The following is a 16,053-nucleotide window of genomic DNA, read 5'->3' as shown; positions in this document are numbered from 1 at the left end:
AAATAAATCAATAAAAACAGAAATAATAATAAACAAAAAGAAAGGGAAACAAATAAGAATAAATATGAATAGAAAATATAAAGCAAGAGAAAACTAAATTAAGTAATAATGAGAACAAAAACAAGTAAATAAATAACTAAATAAGTTGATTAGACTCTTACCCTTCCTGGACACAACCTCTCCTGGCCAGCAGATGGAGCCACCGAGCGGTAGTAGGCTAACAATGATCACGAAGGCCGCTTACTGGGTTCACAAGTCTTGTCCTCCATGTATGTTTTACATTTATATTTATGGCATTGAGCAGACGCCTTTATCCAAAGCGACTTACAAAAAATATATTTGTCTAAGTAAGTGAATCATCTATCTATCCATCTATCTGTCATCATAAGAAAATCTATCTAGGACCAGGGGGCTATTGGCACTTACAATTCTAGAAGAAGGAAGAATTACTTTTTTTATTTTATTTTTTTATTTATTTACAGTAGAGAAACTTGTACAGGGGGGTAGTGGGGATGAAGAGGTCTTTAGGAGGGACAGTTAAGATGTAGCCTGAAGAGATGGTCTTCAATCTACAGCGGAAGGAGGTAACTGCAGTCCTGACAGCAGTGGGAAGCTCGTTCCACCAGCGGGGCACACAAACGAAAACCACATGTATTTTATTTACTTATCTTCATTAATTCATTCAAAAGTTAGGCTATTCCATACCTCTGACTGTCCTTTTGCTGCTCTGCTGCTGCTCTGCTGCCTAGAGGCTAAGTCCTGTTTTATTTGGCCATGGCTCATCTACAATATTCTCGGGGATTTGTCAGCCCTTTTACCTATAATATCATTAAAACATTTGTGGCCTTTAACGTTGCATGCTTGTCTTATCTGTCTGAAATTTAAAATGAGAACCAAACAGTGAAGTATACAGTGGTAGCCACAATTAAGTGAAACAACACAAATGTAAAAGCTTTATTGCATTTCAACTGTGTAACAAAGCATATAAAAAGGTTTAATTAGGGATCTAGAATGTTCCAAGTAAACTGATATCTTATAGGTATTTCCATCACACCCTGATCTAACCAAAAGGTTTAGTATTCCTAAACAAGATGTTAACCTTCAGGAATTCATTTTGGTATAATGCACTGGCCTGTTAAAAGATCCTCACACTGTTGGCCCGAGACTCCTTTGAAAACCTCAAAGTGGTGATTCAGATCTTTTTGAGTGTGGATTTTATATTTAGTCCCAAATGCCCCATCAGCAGAGCTGGTACCGTAGAAGACTCTGCCGATCCTGGAGTGCACCAACGCCATGGCACACATGACACAAGGCTCTCTGGTAACATACAGGTCATACCCGGTGCAGATGTACGACTGTCCGCTCTCCTCTGCACTGACCGCATCCAGCAGGACCCCAGAGGTTGGCATGTTCCCCAGTCTCAGAGAGGCTGAGGAATTATGCACAGTATAGTGGCAGGCAGGGTAATCATCATAGGTGTACGCCCCACCGCCTTGTCCCCGTGCCACAAGATCAATGCAGACCATGACGGCATGATGAAGTGGATGAGCACCTTTCTTGCAATCATGGCCCACAGCGAGGACCTTCTCTGCCTCTGGGTCAACAACTACAGCCCCCACAGCCTCCATGCCCCTCTCCTGCCCTGCTCTGGCTGCAGCCAAGGCAACCATCATGTACTCCTGCATCCTGGCTTTCTGATCGTAGGTGAACAGCTGTCCTCTCAGGGCAACTGTCACATGCTTGTCCTCGTGGAAGGAGGTAGGCCAGTGCTTGATCGCTTGCTCAAACTGAGGTCTCGTCAAAGGGGGACATTCTGGTATCTTGACCAAAAAAGGATCTCCAAGACCGTTTAAGTCAAAGTCTGAGGCCAACAGGGAAGATATGTGCATCTCCTTCCTGTTGTGAATGTCTGGTACATCACTGGCAAGACATACTATGACCTCCAGGGGGTGAGGGCTGCCCTTATCCTTGCACGCCCGTACTCTCTTTATGTGGTGAAGTCCAGGTAAAGGGTACAGTGTAGCCAACTCCTTGAGTAGACGAGCTGTTTCTCTCTTGTTGATGATGGGTGCAGCAAAGGCTTCAACCAGCTTAGTGTCTTGTGACTGCTCGTCAGAGAGCACAGGGTAAGCGACCCAGGCGTCAATGTCACACTTTGATTCTTTCCTGCGTTTGCACAGTGGCTCCATTTGGACTCCAATTGAAAGTTGTGGTTTTTTTCAACTTAATTATGGGGAAAATATGATACCTGCAAGAAAATAAATAGATTTTGTGCCGGTCTGTTTGAGATACAGGATACAGGATCTTGGTCGAAATAATTGTAAATCATGTTATTAATGAAAAACTTCACTGAGTTTGGATCGTAAAGACACTGATCCAGATGAAACGTTTTGAAATACTAGGCCCATGGACGTAGATAATAAAGATACACACCAACAACATCTGGGTCGAGCAGCAACATGATACATCGAAAGACAAATTATGTTTGAAAATAGCGAACCACCTAATTAACCCTAACGCCAACCCTAACACTCACATTATACAGTGGATATCGGTTCTCCGGATGACTTATGAAGTGCACATATTGAGCGAACATAAAGGTAGAAAGAAACGGAATAACACTGTATTATGTTTGCTAAAACGTTAACAATATATTGGTAGCGCAACTAAACTTACCTAGACCAGGGTAATGATAGCTATTACCCTATTTTAGAATACTTCTTGTGCTGTGGCAAGGGGCTGCCTTCAGCATATCATAAACTAGCACTTTTAAGGAAACTTCCGGTTTGTCGAAACCTTCAAAATAAAAGCTCTCCATCGAAATACACAAAAGTATCGATGTAATCACCACCATATATTAATTGCAATGGAAGAAAATGAAATATTACATGAAACATACCATTAAAACATACATAACATACCGTTTTGATCAGGACTTTTATTTTGACAAGAATCGTGTCCGGAACTGAACTTGGCGACGTTTTCAAACGAGTTGAAGGAACAGTAAAAAAAATAAAAAATAAAATAAAAATGGCGAAGAAAAAAGCCGCATCGAGTAAAGTTTCCGAAGGCAACCATTTAATTGTCTTTATGTTACTGCATCTGTCACCGCATCTTTTCGACAGCTTTCGATTCTTTGCTAATAAAAAAAGACCCTCTTATTCTACCGCTGAGATGGCTTGCTGTTTCTTGTAGGAAATGTTTACATGAGACACACTCCTTACAACAAGCGTGAGAGGACTCGGTCACAGCGAGTTTAGTCTTTATGGAACTCCTGTGTAATACGCCCGTTATGTGATATGGCAAATAACCTTTACTGCACTCTCATGGTGATACAGAGGAATCTAACAACAAGTAGACCTAATGTTTAGCAACTAATTTGGTTAACCATGTTTACATTCAGAGCTGTGGGTCATCAGGGCTCACTTATTTTGAGACACGGGCTTTTATGCAGAAGTACATTTGGAAAGGCATTGGCCTCCAGGCTGGTGTTGGGCATTGAGACAAGCTGTGATGAAACAGGTGCAGCTGTAATAGATGAAACAGGCGTAATCCTTGGAGAATCTCTACATTCCCAAAAAGAGGTGCACTTGAAGTGAGTATATTAGACTATTATATCTGTTATTCTGTCATTATTGTTGTCAATTCAACAAGGAATGTAGCTCGTCTTTGCTCAAGGGAAGAGCTCTGCAGAGATGCCTCAGGACGTACAGCCCTGCGTGAGTAATGGGACACTGAAGCATTTTGTCTTCTTTTGGCTCTACACTCCAAACGTTCGAATTTGAAATCAAAGAATTACTATGAGGTTAAAGTAGAGATTCTCATAATCCCCCTATTTTAAGGCACCCAAAAGTAATGGGACAATTGGCTTGACAGGTGTTTCTGGAGTGTCAGGTGTGTTCCATCACATCATTTGTGCAGGCATAAGAGAGCTGTCAGGCATAAGAGAGCTGTCAGGCATAAGAGAGCTGCACTATAACTCATTCTCCTTTGTACCTATTTGCAGGACTGGTGGGATTATTCCTTCTGTTGCACAGCAGCTCCACAGAGAGAACATCGCCCTTGTTGTCCAGGAAGCCATGGAGAGAAGTGGCATTGCCCCAAGCCAACTCTCTGCCGTGGCCACTACAGTGAAGCCAGGACTGGCCCTGTGCCTTGGGGTAGGCCTTGAATTCAGCTTGAGTTTTGTGAAGCACCACCAAAAGCCCTTTATCCCAATCCACCACATGGAGGCCCACGCCCTGACGGTCAGGATGCTCCAGCCTGTGCTCTTCCCTTTCCTTGTCCTCCTGGTCTCTGGAGGCCACTCCCTCCTGGCTTTGGCCAGAGGAATTGATGACTTTCTTCTCTTGGGTCAGACATTAGATGAAGCTCCAGGGGACACTTTGGACAAGGTAAATATATATATAATATTTTTTTTTAAAAAGCTTTACGAAGCTCAATTTCTTTGACTGAACTCAGAGGTCTCATCAATTCATTCAAAGTCCAGAAATAAAAACAATTCGACTTGCCCCCTCTGCGGTATACATGCATCTGGATTTTTGCAAGCAAAGCAGTACAGACAGGGCAGTGTGTTGCTGAAACCACTTTTGGGGATTGCAGGCTTTAAAATGGGTTAAAATGGGTAAAAATGTAAAAAAAACATCAATGATGCAATGCTAACTGTCTAATACAGGAAACCTCTGAAAGAAAGCAGTGGAGTTCAGTCACAGCAATTTAGGGTGGACTGGGACTCGCAAATAAGAAGCTATTCATGAATCAGTGAAGAATCTTAATTTTGTGGGTTCACAGGTTGCAAGACGTTTGTCCCTCATAAAACACCCAAAGTGCTTCACAATGAGTGGGGGACAAGCTATAGAGCTTCTGGCTCAAGATGGAGACAGGTTGAAGTTTCACTTCAAGACACCGATGGGGCAGCATTATGACTGTAACTTCTCCTTCGCTGGTCTACGAAATCAGGTGACAATGGCAATCAAGACGAAAGAGGAGGAGGAAGGTAAAACATTTTTTTATTAAGGTGCAATGTGTACTAAAATGGCTACTTTTTTCGATGTATGCTGGCTCCCAATAAAGCAGAAATGCCCTAAAAACATATTTAAAAAAAAAAAATCTAGGCCTAAATCTAATTAAGTAAAAAATGCACTAATAGTATTTTTGTCACCCTTCCATCCAAGGTGTGGAGCAGGGCACTCTGTTGTCATGTGTGAATGACATAGCCGCCGCCACACAGCACACAGTGGCCTCCCACATTGCCAAGCGTACACATCGGGCCGTGTTGTTTTGTAAGGCGAAGGGCCTTCTCCCTTCCTGCAATCCAACGTTGGTGAGTCAATGTGTCCTGTCCCTTGTTAGTGGTTAAAAATGAGGGGGGGACAAGCTATAGAGCTTCTGGCTCAAGATGGAGACAGGTTGAAGTTTCACTTCAAGACACCGATGGGGCAGCATTATGACTGTAACTTCTCCTTCTCCTTCTCCAGTTAAAATATATGTTTTAAAGGTGCAATAAGTTATTTGCATCCGGAAATTGATCGAAATTACTTAAACAGCATGCATATATTGACTTGAGGTTTAAGTTACCATATTTTTATACATATTTTGAACAATAAAATGTTTAAACTGTTCAGTGTCTCACCCATGGGTATTATTTTATGTATGATCTTCTTTTGGACCAAAAGTAATATTTCTATAAGCACATTGTCTCAAACGTTTTGCTCTGTCAGGTGGTATCAGGAGGAGTTGCTAGTAACTTGTATATCCGAAAGACTTTGAAGATTGTCACAGAAGCCACTGGACTACATCTGCTTTGTCCTCCGTCCAGGTTTTGTACCGACAATGGAGTCATGATTGCATGGTATGTATATAGTTCATGAACTCTATTTTGAAAATACATAAACTCAGAATACCTCAGCTTGTGGTCTGGTCAACACTTTTCAGGAACGGAGTTGAGAGACTTCAACAAGGAAAGGGCATCTTGTCCCACAAGGAGATGGTCAACTATGAGCCTAAGTAAGTTAACAAGGAGTTTGAAATGCTGTTGTATTTTGTGTTTGATGTGTATTTTATATATATTGATAATACATTGTATATTGTTATTGTATGTGTATGTCCAGGGCCTTACTTGAAAAGGGGGGTATTACAGAAAGCAGGATCAATCAGTAAGCAAGAAAACGTGAATCAGATCTTGAATCAACGGAATTTTCTGTTCCAAAAAGAGCATTCAAGGAAAAGACAGATCAGAAACTATGGTAACGAATCCTCCAGAACTAACCAGAGGGGGTATACGATGAAGCGAATTTAGCTCCCTCTCGACCAACCCTTGTCATAAGGGTGGTTCACCCTCACCCTAGCCAGGTAAATTACAATGATGTGCACTAATATAATATTCCCAATCGAAATAAAAAAGAAAATAGCTCACTTCCTAGCATACCTCTCTGGTCTCGCAGGCTATATGAGGCTAATTTTACGTAAAAGGTCTGGGGGTTTTGGTACCCCCTTTCGCCACACCTTGACGTCCCTGCATGGAACCATGTTACCATAAATGTGCCAAATCTATTGAGAAAATCTGTAATACGGTTTGTGTTCTAGGGCTCCCCTTGGTGTGGATATTACAGCAGACGTTAAAGAGGCAGCTATCAAAGTTCCACCGTTGAAGCTGAGGATAGTGAACTGATGTCATTTTTATGTTTTTCATAGAAGTTCACTGATGTATGAATGTATTTTTGCTTTTTGATCCATCTTTTCTTCTATTGTATGTTCATTTCTTTATGTGCAAATAAACTTAATTGTTACATGGCGCGTTATCCTGCTGGAAGTAGCCATCAGAAGATGGGTACACTGTGGTCATAAAGGGATGGACATGGTCAGCAACAATACTCAGGTAGGCTGTGGCCTGTTGCCTTTCTATCATCTTGAACCTGTCTGGCCATTCTCCTCTGACCTCTGGCATCAACAAGGCATTTTCATTCAGAGAACTGCCACTCACTGGATATTTTCTCTTTTTCGGACCATTCTCTGTAAACCCTAGAGATGGTTGTGCGTGAAAATCCCAGTACATCAGCAGTTTCTGAAATACTCAGACCAGCCCGTCTGGCACCAACAACCATGCCACGTTCAACGTCACTTAAATCACCTTTCTTCCCCATTCTGATGCTCGGTTTGAACTTCAGCAGGTCGTCTTGACCATGTCTACATGCCTAAATGCATTGAGTTGCTGCCATGTGATTGGCTGACTAGATATTTGCGTTACCGAGCAGTTGAACAGGTGTACCTAATAAAGTGGCCGGTGAGTGTGTATATATATATATAGAGAGAGAGAGAGATTTGTATTTAATATACTACAGCACTTTCATATTTATATGTGTCTCTGTGTGGTTTACATATTTTAGGACATCAGCACTTACCTTCTACGTTTTTCTAAAATGTTTGTTAATATATCACAGCACTTACGCATGCCCACTTTATTATGGGGGTTTTATCTATAATTGTCTTATCACAATGGATATTACATGTCCCCAGCATTTTATTTTTATCTTATACTTGTTATTATCTATTTATATAAGTAGGCCTGTTATGATGTTAAAATCAACACCTCACTTTGCACTTTCACCCATGTAGCACTTCTTCTCCTAAAGCATTCAGACCCTGATGGCTCAATAGCGCTCCAACAAATTCCTCTTGATTGCCCTCTAGTGGCCTTTTTTTTTAGCAGCAGCACACACAGTCCACCCTTCAGACCCACTCAGGCGTAAATAAATGCACCACAATAAGTGTGTGTTGTTAGAGGTGTGTGTGATGTTAGAGGTGTGTGTATGTGTGTGTTGTTGGAGGTGTGCGTGTGTTGTTGTTAGAGGTGTGTGTGTGTAGTTGGACGCCACCATGTCCCCCTCAGTGCCAGACTGGAACACAAAAAGATGAGATTAAACAATGACATACGGTAAGACACACTGAGAACTGACACATTATTCTGAAATCATTCCCAATTTTTTGGGGTCTATTATGGGGTAAATTAAACTAGTTTAGGGCTAGTTTAGGACTAGTTTAGGGCTAGCTCACCTTGTTTTGAAGAACACAGCGGTACACAGACAGATACTGGCCCTGGGAGTTCTGAAACAACCCTGCTGGACAGTCTGGCGGGGGACTCAGCCTCGAGAGAGCTCTGACTCTGCAGGCGCGACAATGTTGCTGTTCACTGCCCGATCACCGTCTGAATCGCTGTCCTCCGAGTCTGAGTCTGTCCCTGAGATGCTAGACATGTCTCCTGCGAGCAGAGCAGAATGAGAGAAAAGGCTGTTTCTTCGGTATAGAGTCTCGTATAACAATTAACACAAGTCAGGGATTATGTTGCTTTTCAAACCTCTCTTCCATTAACTGCCTCCGTCTGCTCCATTCCAAGTATTCAGTATTTTCATATATTTTCATTTATTATTATTATCTTTTTTATTTATTTATTTTTAAACATGTTGTCAGGGCATTTCTGCTTTATTGGGATAGAGACAGTAGAGATTGACAGGAAGGATGGGAGAGAGAGGAGGGATGACATGCAGGATCGAGGCTGCAGGTCGCTCACCGATACCAGTCTTCCTCTCAAACTCGTCCATGGTGACGGGCGTCTCTCCCACAATCCTTTGCCTCAGGTTGAAACGGTGCCAGTCAAGCTTGTAGTGTTCCATCTGAGAGACATGACAACGTTTACACTCTCTTCACTTTGATAACATTCTTAGCATTATTATATATATTCAGATGCAAGTGTATTCATAGACCTATTACCCCCTCAACTGACCCCCTGTATATTGTGTAAATGACCATTATATTATTACCATTACCAAATGACCAACTTATTTGATTTGAGCCTAGGACAAGGAGTTGCCAGTCAGTTGATGTACCTGATCTTCCCGGGTGTCGAAGGGGCACTGGCAGGCAGAGCAGACCATCCTGTCTGAGAGTGCTCATAATGAATAAGTAATACCCACCGTGAGTATGTGAGGGAAGGTCGCTGTGCTCCTGGCTCTGGACACCTGTAACTTCCCTCAGCGAGTTGTGGATCTTGAAGGCAGTAGTCAAAGATGGAGCGGTGTTCTGTGACAGCGGTCATTGTGAACTCTGGAGAATGTGGATCAAATACAGAACAACGAAATGAGTCCGACCCAGCAAGACTTCCACAGGAGCGTGGCTGATGCACGTACACGATCACCTGGCCATGTGAGGGTGGTGTTAAATGCTGAATGAACAAAAACACTGTTTTAGCTTATCTAGACTAATGTACCATGAACGACACGTGTGTGTGTGTGTGTGTGGCGATGTCACAACCTAGCCATGCTTAGCTCATTAATGTTGGTGAGTTCTAACTGCGGTTTCCTAACTAGTAGCTACAAGGCAATTTGAAGATAGTAACAACGAGCTGACAGGCCCCTTTCTGTTGGCTCTCTTCGTGATCAGTGTGTGTTCACAGACGAGAGAGGAGAGGTAGCCAGCTACGAGCTAGCTGTCTTAGCTAGCTGAGACTGACTCAGTCTCTGCCTCTCTGGACAGTTACTCAAACTGGCAGCTGGTCACTACGAACACTTACCAACCGAGCTGTCACGTCCAGTGTTTTTATAGATAGTCTTGGTCGGTGGGATCGGACTGTTTAGTGCCCCTGGGAGCTGCTGAACGTGGGTCTGGAGCAACACTCGTTTTCTCCACTTTTGACACAGCCAACAATCATAATACACTCCTACGGAATCCGAGAGGCATCATTCTCTCTTTCCAAAGGCGTTTCGGCTTTCTCCTTAAATCACAGGGCGTTTGCTGCAATTTATCAAAAGCTTTTACAACGTTATGACACCTCATAATGTCATGCAAACATCATCATCACATGCATCGCAAAGTGCTCAGACAGACAGAGGCCACTGCATACATTCATTTATTAAATTTATTAAAAATGCACTATTATTCACATCATCCTTATTATAAGCCTCAGTTTCGTTTGTCACTGAGAATATCATGGTACTTGAAATTATCCCAAAAAAATTATCACACATAAGATCATTAATTACGATCAGCATGACGTGTCAGTTATTGCAAAAAAACAAACAAACAAAACAAACAAAATCACACACACTTCACTTTGGCTTCTCTTTGTGCTGCTGTCAGCTTGACCTTGTGGTGTAGCTGTCTTTGAATCCTGTTCGTCATGCATCTGCTTCAGCCTAATAGAGGCCTGGTTCTGCTGCCTGAGTTCTTTCTCTCCTGAAATAATAGAGGCCATTGTCACTCACTAAATGCTCACTCTTAAACTCTTGGTTAGACACACGACACATAAGCACATGATTAGTGTACCACAGTTTATCACCAAACCACACAGTAAATCCAGTAGGTTACTACAGAGCAAGTTACACAGCATATGGTTGTTCATAAGACTCAAATGATACTCCAGAACACATGTTTTTTTGCTGATCAGTGCAGCACGATTTACCTGTCATGCAGTGGGGTTTCACCTCTGCTAGTAACTTCCTGACTTCCTGACACTGGGTGTGCAAACTTTTCTCCTTCTCTATTAGGTGCTGTTCTGTTTTATGCAACTGTTCACTGTTCCTGGGAAGAGAGAATATTAAAAGGTTTAAACAACATATTTCTAATATTTCATGAAGTGACAACTAACTGTATTGATTACAATGGACTGTCACTCACTCTCTCTAACTAACCAACTAACTGACTAACTAACTAACTAACTAACGAAACACACACACAATGACAGACCATGAGATGGGGATGGTTTAATGTACACCTAATATCCACAATGATAAAAACGTGACTACTCTGTAAATGACCCTACCTATTAGTGACAAGATCATCTAGCTGGCCAGTCAGTTCACTGTTCTGCTGCAGCACCAGACCCAGTTCTGCCAGGGCCCCCCAGACCTCACCAGCCTGCAGCTCCATCATCATTCTCTGGTCCTTCTCTTCAATGCTAAACAGAAACATGATTACAATGCTATTAATAATAATCACACTCAACTGCCTATTATGGTCCAAACAGTCAACTGTAATTGTTAAAGCTAACATTGTGTCATTGTGAGTGTGTGTCTGTCTGTGTATCTGTCTGTGTTAAATGTGGCTGTCTCTTTGGTTTGATTTGCAGGAGTAGAAAAATGGTAGGAGATCTGTCGTGCTATCTGGATAATTGCTGTTTACCATGTTCTGATGTCCTTGTCAACACGGCGCCTCTCCTCCTCCTCCTTCAACCCAGCCTCGGCGTCAACAACGGCGTGCTGCAGCTGTTCAATCAACTCCTGACATTTCAGACATAACATTGAAATTAACTTTTGAAGGGCTGTTAGATTAACGTTTATACTTTTTATGAGTTGGTGGAACATTGTTGGCAACCTAATTCCAAGAAGGTGTGTGTGTCGAGCTAGTGTTTGTGAATTCTGTCACAAATCAAAGGAATCTTCCGCAGACATTTCTACGTTGAAGTCGTTTAGCAGACGTTTTCATCCAATGCGATTCACAATAAGTACATTTGTTTAAGTGAATCAACTATACAACAGTCATTGTAAGTAAAACCTTCCATAAGAACAGGTGCCGTCGGCGGTCGGAGCTGGGGAACAATAGTCTGTTAAGGGGGGGGGGGGGGGGGGGAGAGAAGGTGCGAAAAAGGGGAAGAAGAAAAAGGAGAAAAAAGAGGGAAAATAAAGAGAGAGAGAGAGAGAAATTGAGGCTTCTTTTCCATTATCTACTTTTTTTGTCAGTATGTATTCTAAACTATTAAAGAAAAAGAAAAATGTTGCCTTTTCTGTTTTTCAATAGGGGGGGGAAAAAAGTAGATAATGGAAAAGAAGCCTTAATTTCTCTCTCTCTCTCTCTCTCTCTCTCTCTTTCTTTTCCCTCTTTTTCTCCCTTTTTCCTCTCTTTTTTTCTTCTTCCCCCGTCCACCAGAGAGTCTGTGATGGCTGGCAAACCCACCTGTCCAGCCCTCCACCAGTGGTGCCCTGCTCCATCTCCACCTCCACCTCCACCACCTGCCCAGCCCTCTGCTCTCACCGCCCCAGGTGCTCAGTAGAGCATCAGACTTTTAATCTGAGGATCCAGGGTTCAAGTCCCTGTTCGGGCGGTCGTTTTTTCAAATCAAAGTTTATTTATCATAGAATACAGCTGTAGACGATGCAATGACATGCTAAGGGCAAGCTAGCTCCTCAACAATGCAGCAAACAACAATCAAACAATCGATAATGCAATAATGATGCAATTAAAGAAGTTCGCAATTTACAAGACCTCTTCACCCCCCCACTACCCCTCTGTACAGTTCCTCTACTGTTAATAATACAAATAAATAAATAAAAAATCCTTCCTTCTTCTAGCATTGTGACTGCCAATGACCCTGGGCCCTAGCATAGATTTTTTTTCTTATGAGTGATGATTCACTTACTTTAGTCAAATGTACTTGTTGTAAGTCGCTTTGAATGAAAGCATCTGCTAAATGGCAAAAATGTAAAATGTAAACAAAGAAAAAGAAACCCAGCAACTAAAGCTTGTGTTCCTCCACCTGTACAGAAATAGCTACGCTAGATCTTGTGCTGTGTACCAGTAAAGTCATCTAAATATATGTGTTCCTACGCTACATCACCAATACAAAGACCCAGTTGTCCTAGACTAATGTTAACTCAGTTGCTACCTACCATTACAATACTTAGGCTATTATTAAAATGAAAACTGGACAGTCATGATGCGATGTTGGATAATGTTGCTGTTGAGGCTTGTCGCTCTAAACCCTGACCATTGGAACCTGATGAATCGTTCAGTAATCATGGAAATCAACATATTACATCACCTACAATCCCTGCAGTTGTGCAGTAAACACACATCTGATTGGTGTTTTCCAAAGACTAGCCTGGCTGGGACTTATATAAGGCTTGATGCCAGCAGGCAAGACACATAGGTAGTGACAGCAGCACTGTGAACACACCTGACTCCCATGATGGACCTGCCTATCCTGCTGTGCATCATTGTGTACACCTGTACCTGGGTCATGCCTGCTCAGGTAAATGCTAGTGCAGCTAAAGTCTGTAGTGCATAACAGTTTAATGTGTACCACTGACAACAACCATTTTTTTTCTCTCTTTTGGTAGAGTTCTGTAGGGATAAGAGACCATGATCAAGGTAATAGCAACACACATAATAACACTGTATTTCATGATTCAGGATACCACTTGTAACAAACTGACCCTCTCTTAATTTAGAAGACGACCATATTATACGCAGTGAGATGACTGCAATGGATCAAATCATGGAGGCCAATGAGTTTCAAGGTAGGTGCGGTATGATAATCAGCTATCACTAATTGCATACATCTGAAGATATAGGCCAATACTATTGAAAACACAAGTGCGTTTAGAAGTGGCCTAGCATGCAGATGTGCATTTAGAAGTGGCCTGGCACGCAGATGTGCATGATTCAGATTATTCTGCATTGTGTGCGGTATGTCCCTCTCATGTAGCGAACATGGACTTTGCATTGTTTGTCCAGTGAACGTGACGATGAGGATGTTTCTGTTATGTTTTCTGTTTTGACGTTTGTTGCTGTTCTGTTCTGGTATGTTTTCTGTAATGTTACTGTGAACAATTGTGCGGACGATAACGTTTTCTATTCTATTTCCGTGTCTTCCTCAGCCGTCCAGGTCCCAGATGATGGCACCACTCTCAGGGATGGAGACATTGCCGTTTCCAAGGGGACGCATTCGAAGACCTGCTTTGCCCGGAGCTGTTTGTGGCCCAAGTCCGCGGACGGACACGTATACATCGCATACAGGCTCTCCTCTGAATACAGTAAGATCATCGTCGTGTGTTTACGACTGAATGTTCATGCTGCTGTACCTCTCCACAGGCATTTGAGGACTGAACAATGTAGCATACAACTGAAAGGAAAGTAAGGTCAGTGAGAAATAACGATAATGATTATTTTGGTCTCAAGCCTTTGTGTTTCGGTGTGATGTTGGGATGTTGTGGACTTAAACGTGTTTCACCCATCATTTTACATCCACAGGTGACCTGGATAAGAAGGTAATACGGACAGGCATGGAGGCCGTTGAACAAGGCACCTGTGTGCGTTTTCGTCCCTGGACCCATCAGAGGGACTACCTTGACTTCCAGCCTAAGTCTGGGTGAGAGCCGCACTGACGTACAATATGTGGTGGAGGTTAGAGGTTAGAGGTTAGAGAGACCAGCCAGCAATCGGTAGGTCAGTAGGTCGCTGGTTCGATCCCCACCCCAGGAGGGAGCCAATATGAATCTCCAACCCAACGGCTTGACATGCTGTAAGCTACTGTGTCTGTGCTGTTGTGCAGGTGTCACACTTGGGGTACTGTAAGCTACTGTGTCTGTGCTGTTGTGCAGGTGTTGGTCCTACCTGGGGTACCATGGGGGCAGACAGAGCCTGTCTCTGCAGTCTCCAGAGTGCATGTGGTCTGGGGTGACCTCCCACGAACTCATGCACGCCCTGGGCTTCGTGCACGAGCAATCCCGCGCTGACCGGGACAAGTATGTCACCATCTTGTGGTCAAACATTTTGAAGGGTAAGACACTAGACAGACAGACACACACAGAGAGTGGCGTTTCAGTGTTCATTAATTAAGTCGATTCAAGAACATTTGTAGGTTAAAATTGGTAAGTCAATCAGCATGTTTACGGAGACGCTCTCCGTCGACAGATCGCATGCGGAACTTTGAGAAATACAAGACCAACAATCTGGACATGCCCTACGACTACGCCTCCATCATGCACTTCGGAATGTACGTAAGGCTTGCACATGCTAACAACGCTAACAGCGTAGTTTCACTAAGATTCTGATGGTTTCCGAGATTAAACAAAGTGCACATGTGATAAATGGAATAGTCTGTTTGCACTAGAATCATTATGATCATATCTAATTTAATCTGGAGACATTTGGGGGAATATTGATTGAGTAGGACTGTATGTGTAAACTCAGGTACGCCTATTCGGAGGATGGTGACCCCACCATAGTTGCTAAAAGGAGGAGGAACATCCAGATGGGCCAGAGATCCGCTCCCAGCCACCTGGACAAGATGAAGATTAACAAGCTCTATAACTGTGGTTGGTCTCATACTGAGTAACCTCACTTGAATCTTTACTGTGATCAACTACTGTAACCCATGTTATTTGAACTAACCCTAACCCTAAAAGGTTATCATTATACTACTGGGATGTAATCGTAGAGATACAATTCTAATTCTGTTGTATCCACTCATGATGTCTTACCTGATTCCACTCTCTCTCTTTCTTCAGATGCTGATGTAACCTACCACTCAGACAATGAAACAAAATGATTAAATTAATTGATGAAATGAGGTCATCAAATAATGGGAACATTTAAATAAAGATCAATTCCAAGCTTCATGTTTGCTTCACTGTGTTTCTCTGTTTCCAGTGTCTCACATATTGCTGAGCCACACAAGTCAACACAGAAATAGAAACTTTAAAAGTAGAGTTTCAATGTTTATCCTCACCATAAAGGAATGCAGTGCAGTGCTATTCATATGAAGTTTATTCTGTGCAAGAAGTTTAGAAGAAGAATATCACATTGACATGGTGACAGGCCTTGGTGTCAGTCAAGCCAACCCAGTTTGAAAACAAACAGTTTGATATTGCCTCCTCGGTACCATTCTACTGTGAGTGGTGGCTGTAGTTAGTTTAGACGTCTTTAACTTGTTATTGCTCCCTGAGAAAATGACTGGTTTCCTGTTCAGACCTTGGATCTTCAGGGTCAGGTGATCTCTCGATACTAATTGCAGAGTTCTTCGACAACTCAGAAGTGCAAAACATCCTCGGATGTCTCATCTCCCAAAGTGCTGAATGTCACACATGCAAAAGTACAGGGTATAGCTGGGAGACATCCCTTTAGCCACTAGTTATGGACTTATCATCATTGGTCATCATGTCATAGGACAACATGTGGGATAGTTGACAACATGTGGCAAGGTTTTACTTGTCAAGTTGTTCTTTGTTTTGTCAAGTTGTTCACTTTTGAACGTGTAACCAATCAGGCTGGGTATACACAGTA

At 42.5% G+C, this 16,053-nt stretch overlaps 3 protein-coding genes across 4 annotated transcripts; 2 read left to right on the top strand and 1 right to left on the bottom strand.

Annotated features, from left to right (window-relative positions):
- Positions 1 to 940: 940 nt before the first annotated feature.
- adat3 (adenosine deaminase tRNA specific 3) lies at positions 941 to 2,777 on the bottom strand. The gene is made up of 2 exons (XM_083681477.1): positions 2,677 to 2,777; positions 941 to 2,248 (listed from the first exon to the last, which is right to left on the bottom strand). Exon 2 carries the CDS (start codon positions 2,187 to 2,189, stop codon positions 1,110 to 1,112), a length of 1,080 nt encoding a protein of 359 aa, XP_083537603.1. The 5' UTR covers positions 2,190 to 2,248; positions 2,677 to 2,777; the 3' UTR covers positions 941 to 1,109.
- A 483-nt stretch (positions 2,778 to 3,260) lies between these two features.
- osgepl1 (O-sialoglycoprotein endopeptidase-like 1) lies at positions 3,261 to 7,194 on the top strand. 2 transcript variants are annotated; one of them, XM_083681352.1, is made up of 7 exons: positions 3,261 to 3,595; positions 4,007 to 4,394; positions 4,792 to 4,996; positions 5,175 to 5,323; positions 5,721 to 5,851; positions 5,935 to 6,006; positions 6,586 to 7,194. In XM_083681352.1, the coding sequence occupies exons 1-7, from the start codon at positions 3,390 to 3,392 to the stop codon at positions 6,668 to 6,670; spliced, it is 1,236 nt and encodes a 411-aa protein (XP_083537478.1). In that variant the 5' UTR covers positions 3,261 to 3,389; the 3' UTR covers positions 6,671 to 7,194. The 2 variants fall into 2 exon arrangements, with proteins under 2 accessions (XP_083537478.1, XP_083537479.1); XM_083681353.1 differs by having other exon boundaries at positions 3,552 to 3,595; positions 4,038 to 4,394.
- A 5,736-nt stretch (positions 7,195 to 12,930) lies between these two features.
- Positions 12,931 to 15,357, top strand: hce2l2 (high choriolytic enzyme 2-like 2). Its single transcript, XM_083681712.1, has 9 exons — positions 12,931 to 13,018; positions 13,107 to 13,137; positions 13,218 to 13,286; positions 13,647 to 13,802; positions 14,020 to 14,137; positions 14,370 to 14,548; positions 14,683 to 14,764; positions 14,962 to 15,086; positions 15,279 to 15,357. Exons 1-9 carry the CDS (start codon positions 12,953 to 12,955, stop codon positions 15,317 to 15,319), a joined length of 867 nt encoding a protein of 288 aa, XP_083537838.1. The 5' UTR covers positions 12,931 to 12,952; the 3' UTR covers positions 15,320 to 15,357.
- Positions 15,358 to 16,053: the final 696 nt, after the last annotated feature.

The sequence above is a fragment of the Argentina silus genome (assembly GCF_951799395.1).
Source record: "Argentina silus genome assembly, chromosome: 12".
Classification (NCBI taxonomy): domain Eukaryota; kingdom Metazoa; phylum Chordata; class Actinopteri; order Argentiniformes; family Argentinidae; genus Argentina; species Argentina silus.
This window is presented reverse-complemented; position numbering and strand designations above follow the sequence as displayed.

Coding starts and splice junctions, on each gene's coding strand:
- adat3 (XM_083681477.1), bottom strand. CDS start 2,189: ATGGAGCCACTGTGCAAACGCAGGAAAGAATCAAAGTGTGACATTGAC.
- hce2l2 (XM_083681712.1), top strand. CDS start 12,953: ATGATGGACCTGCCTATCCTGCTGTGCATCATTGTGTACACCTGTACC. Junction 14,138..14,369: donor GACTTCCAGCCTAAGTCTGG/GTGAGAGCCGCA, acceptor GCTGTTGTGCAG/GTGTTGGTCCTACCTGGGGT. Junction 15,087..15,278: donor TAACAAGCTCTATAACTGTG/GTTGGTCTCATA, acceptor CTCTTTCTTCAG/ATGCTGATGTAACCTACCAC.
- osgepl1 (XM_083681352.1), top strand. CDS start 3,390: ATGTTTACATTCAGAGCTGTGGGTCATCAGGGCTCACTTATTTTGAGA. Junction 5,324..5,720: donor CTTCCTGCAATCCAACGTTG/GTGAGTCAATGT, acceptor TTGCTCTGTCAG/GTGGTATCAGGAGGAGTTGC. Junction 6,007..6,585: donor ATGGTCAACTATGAGCCTAA/GTAAGTTAACAA, acceptor TTTGTGTTCTAG/GGCTCCCCTTGGTGTGGATA.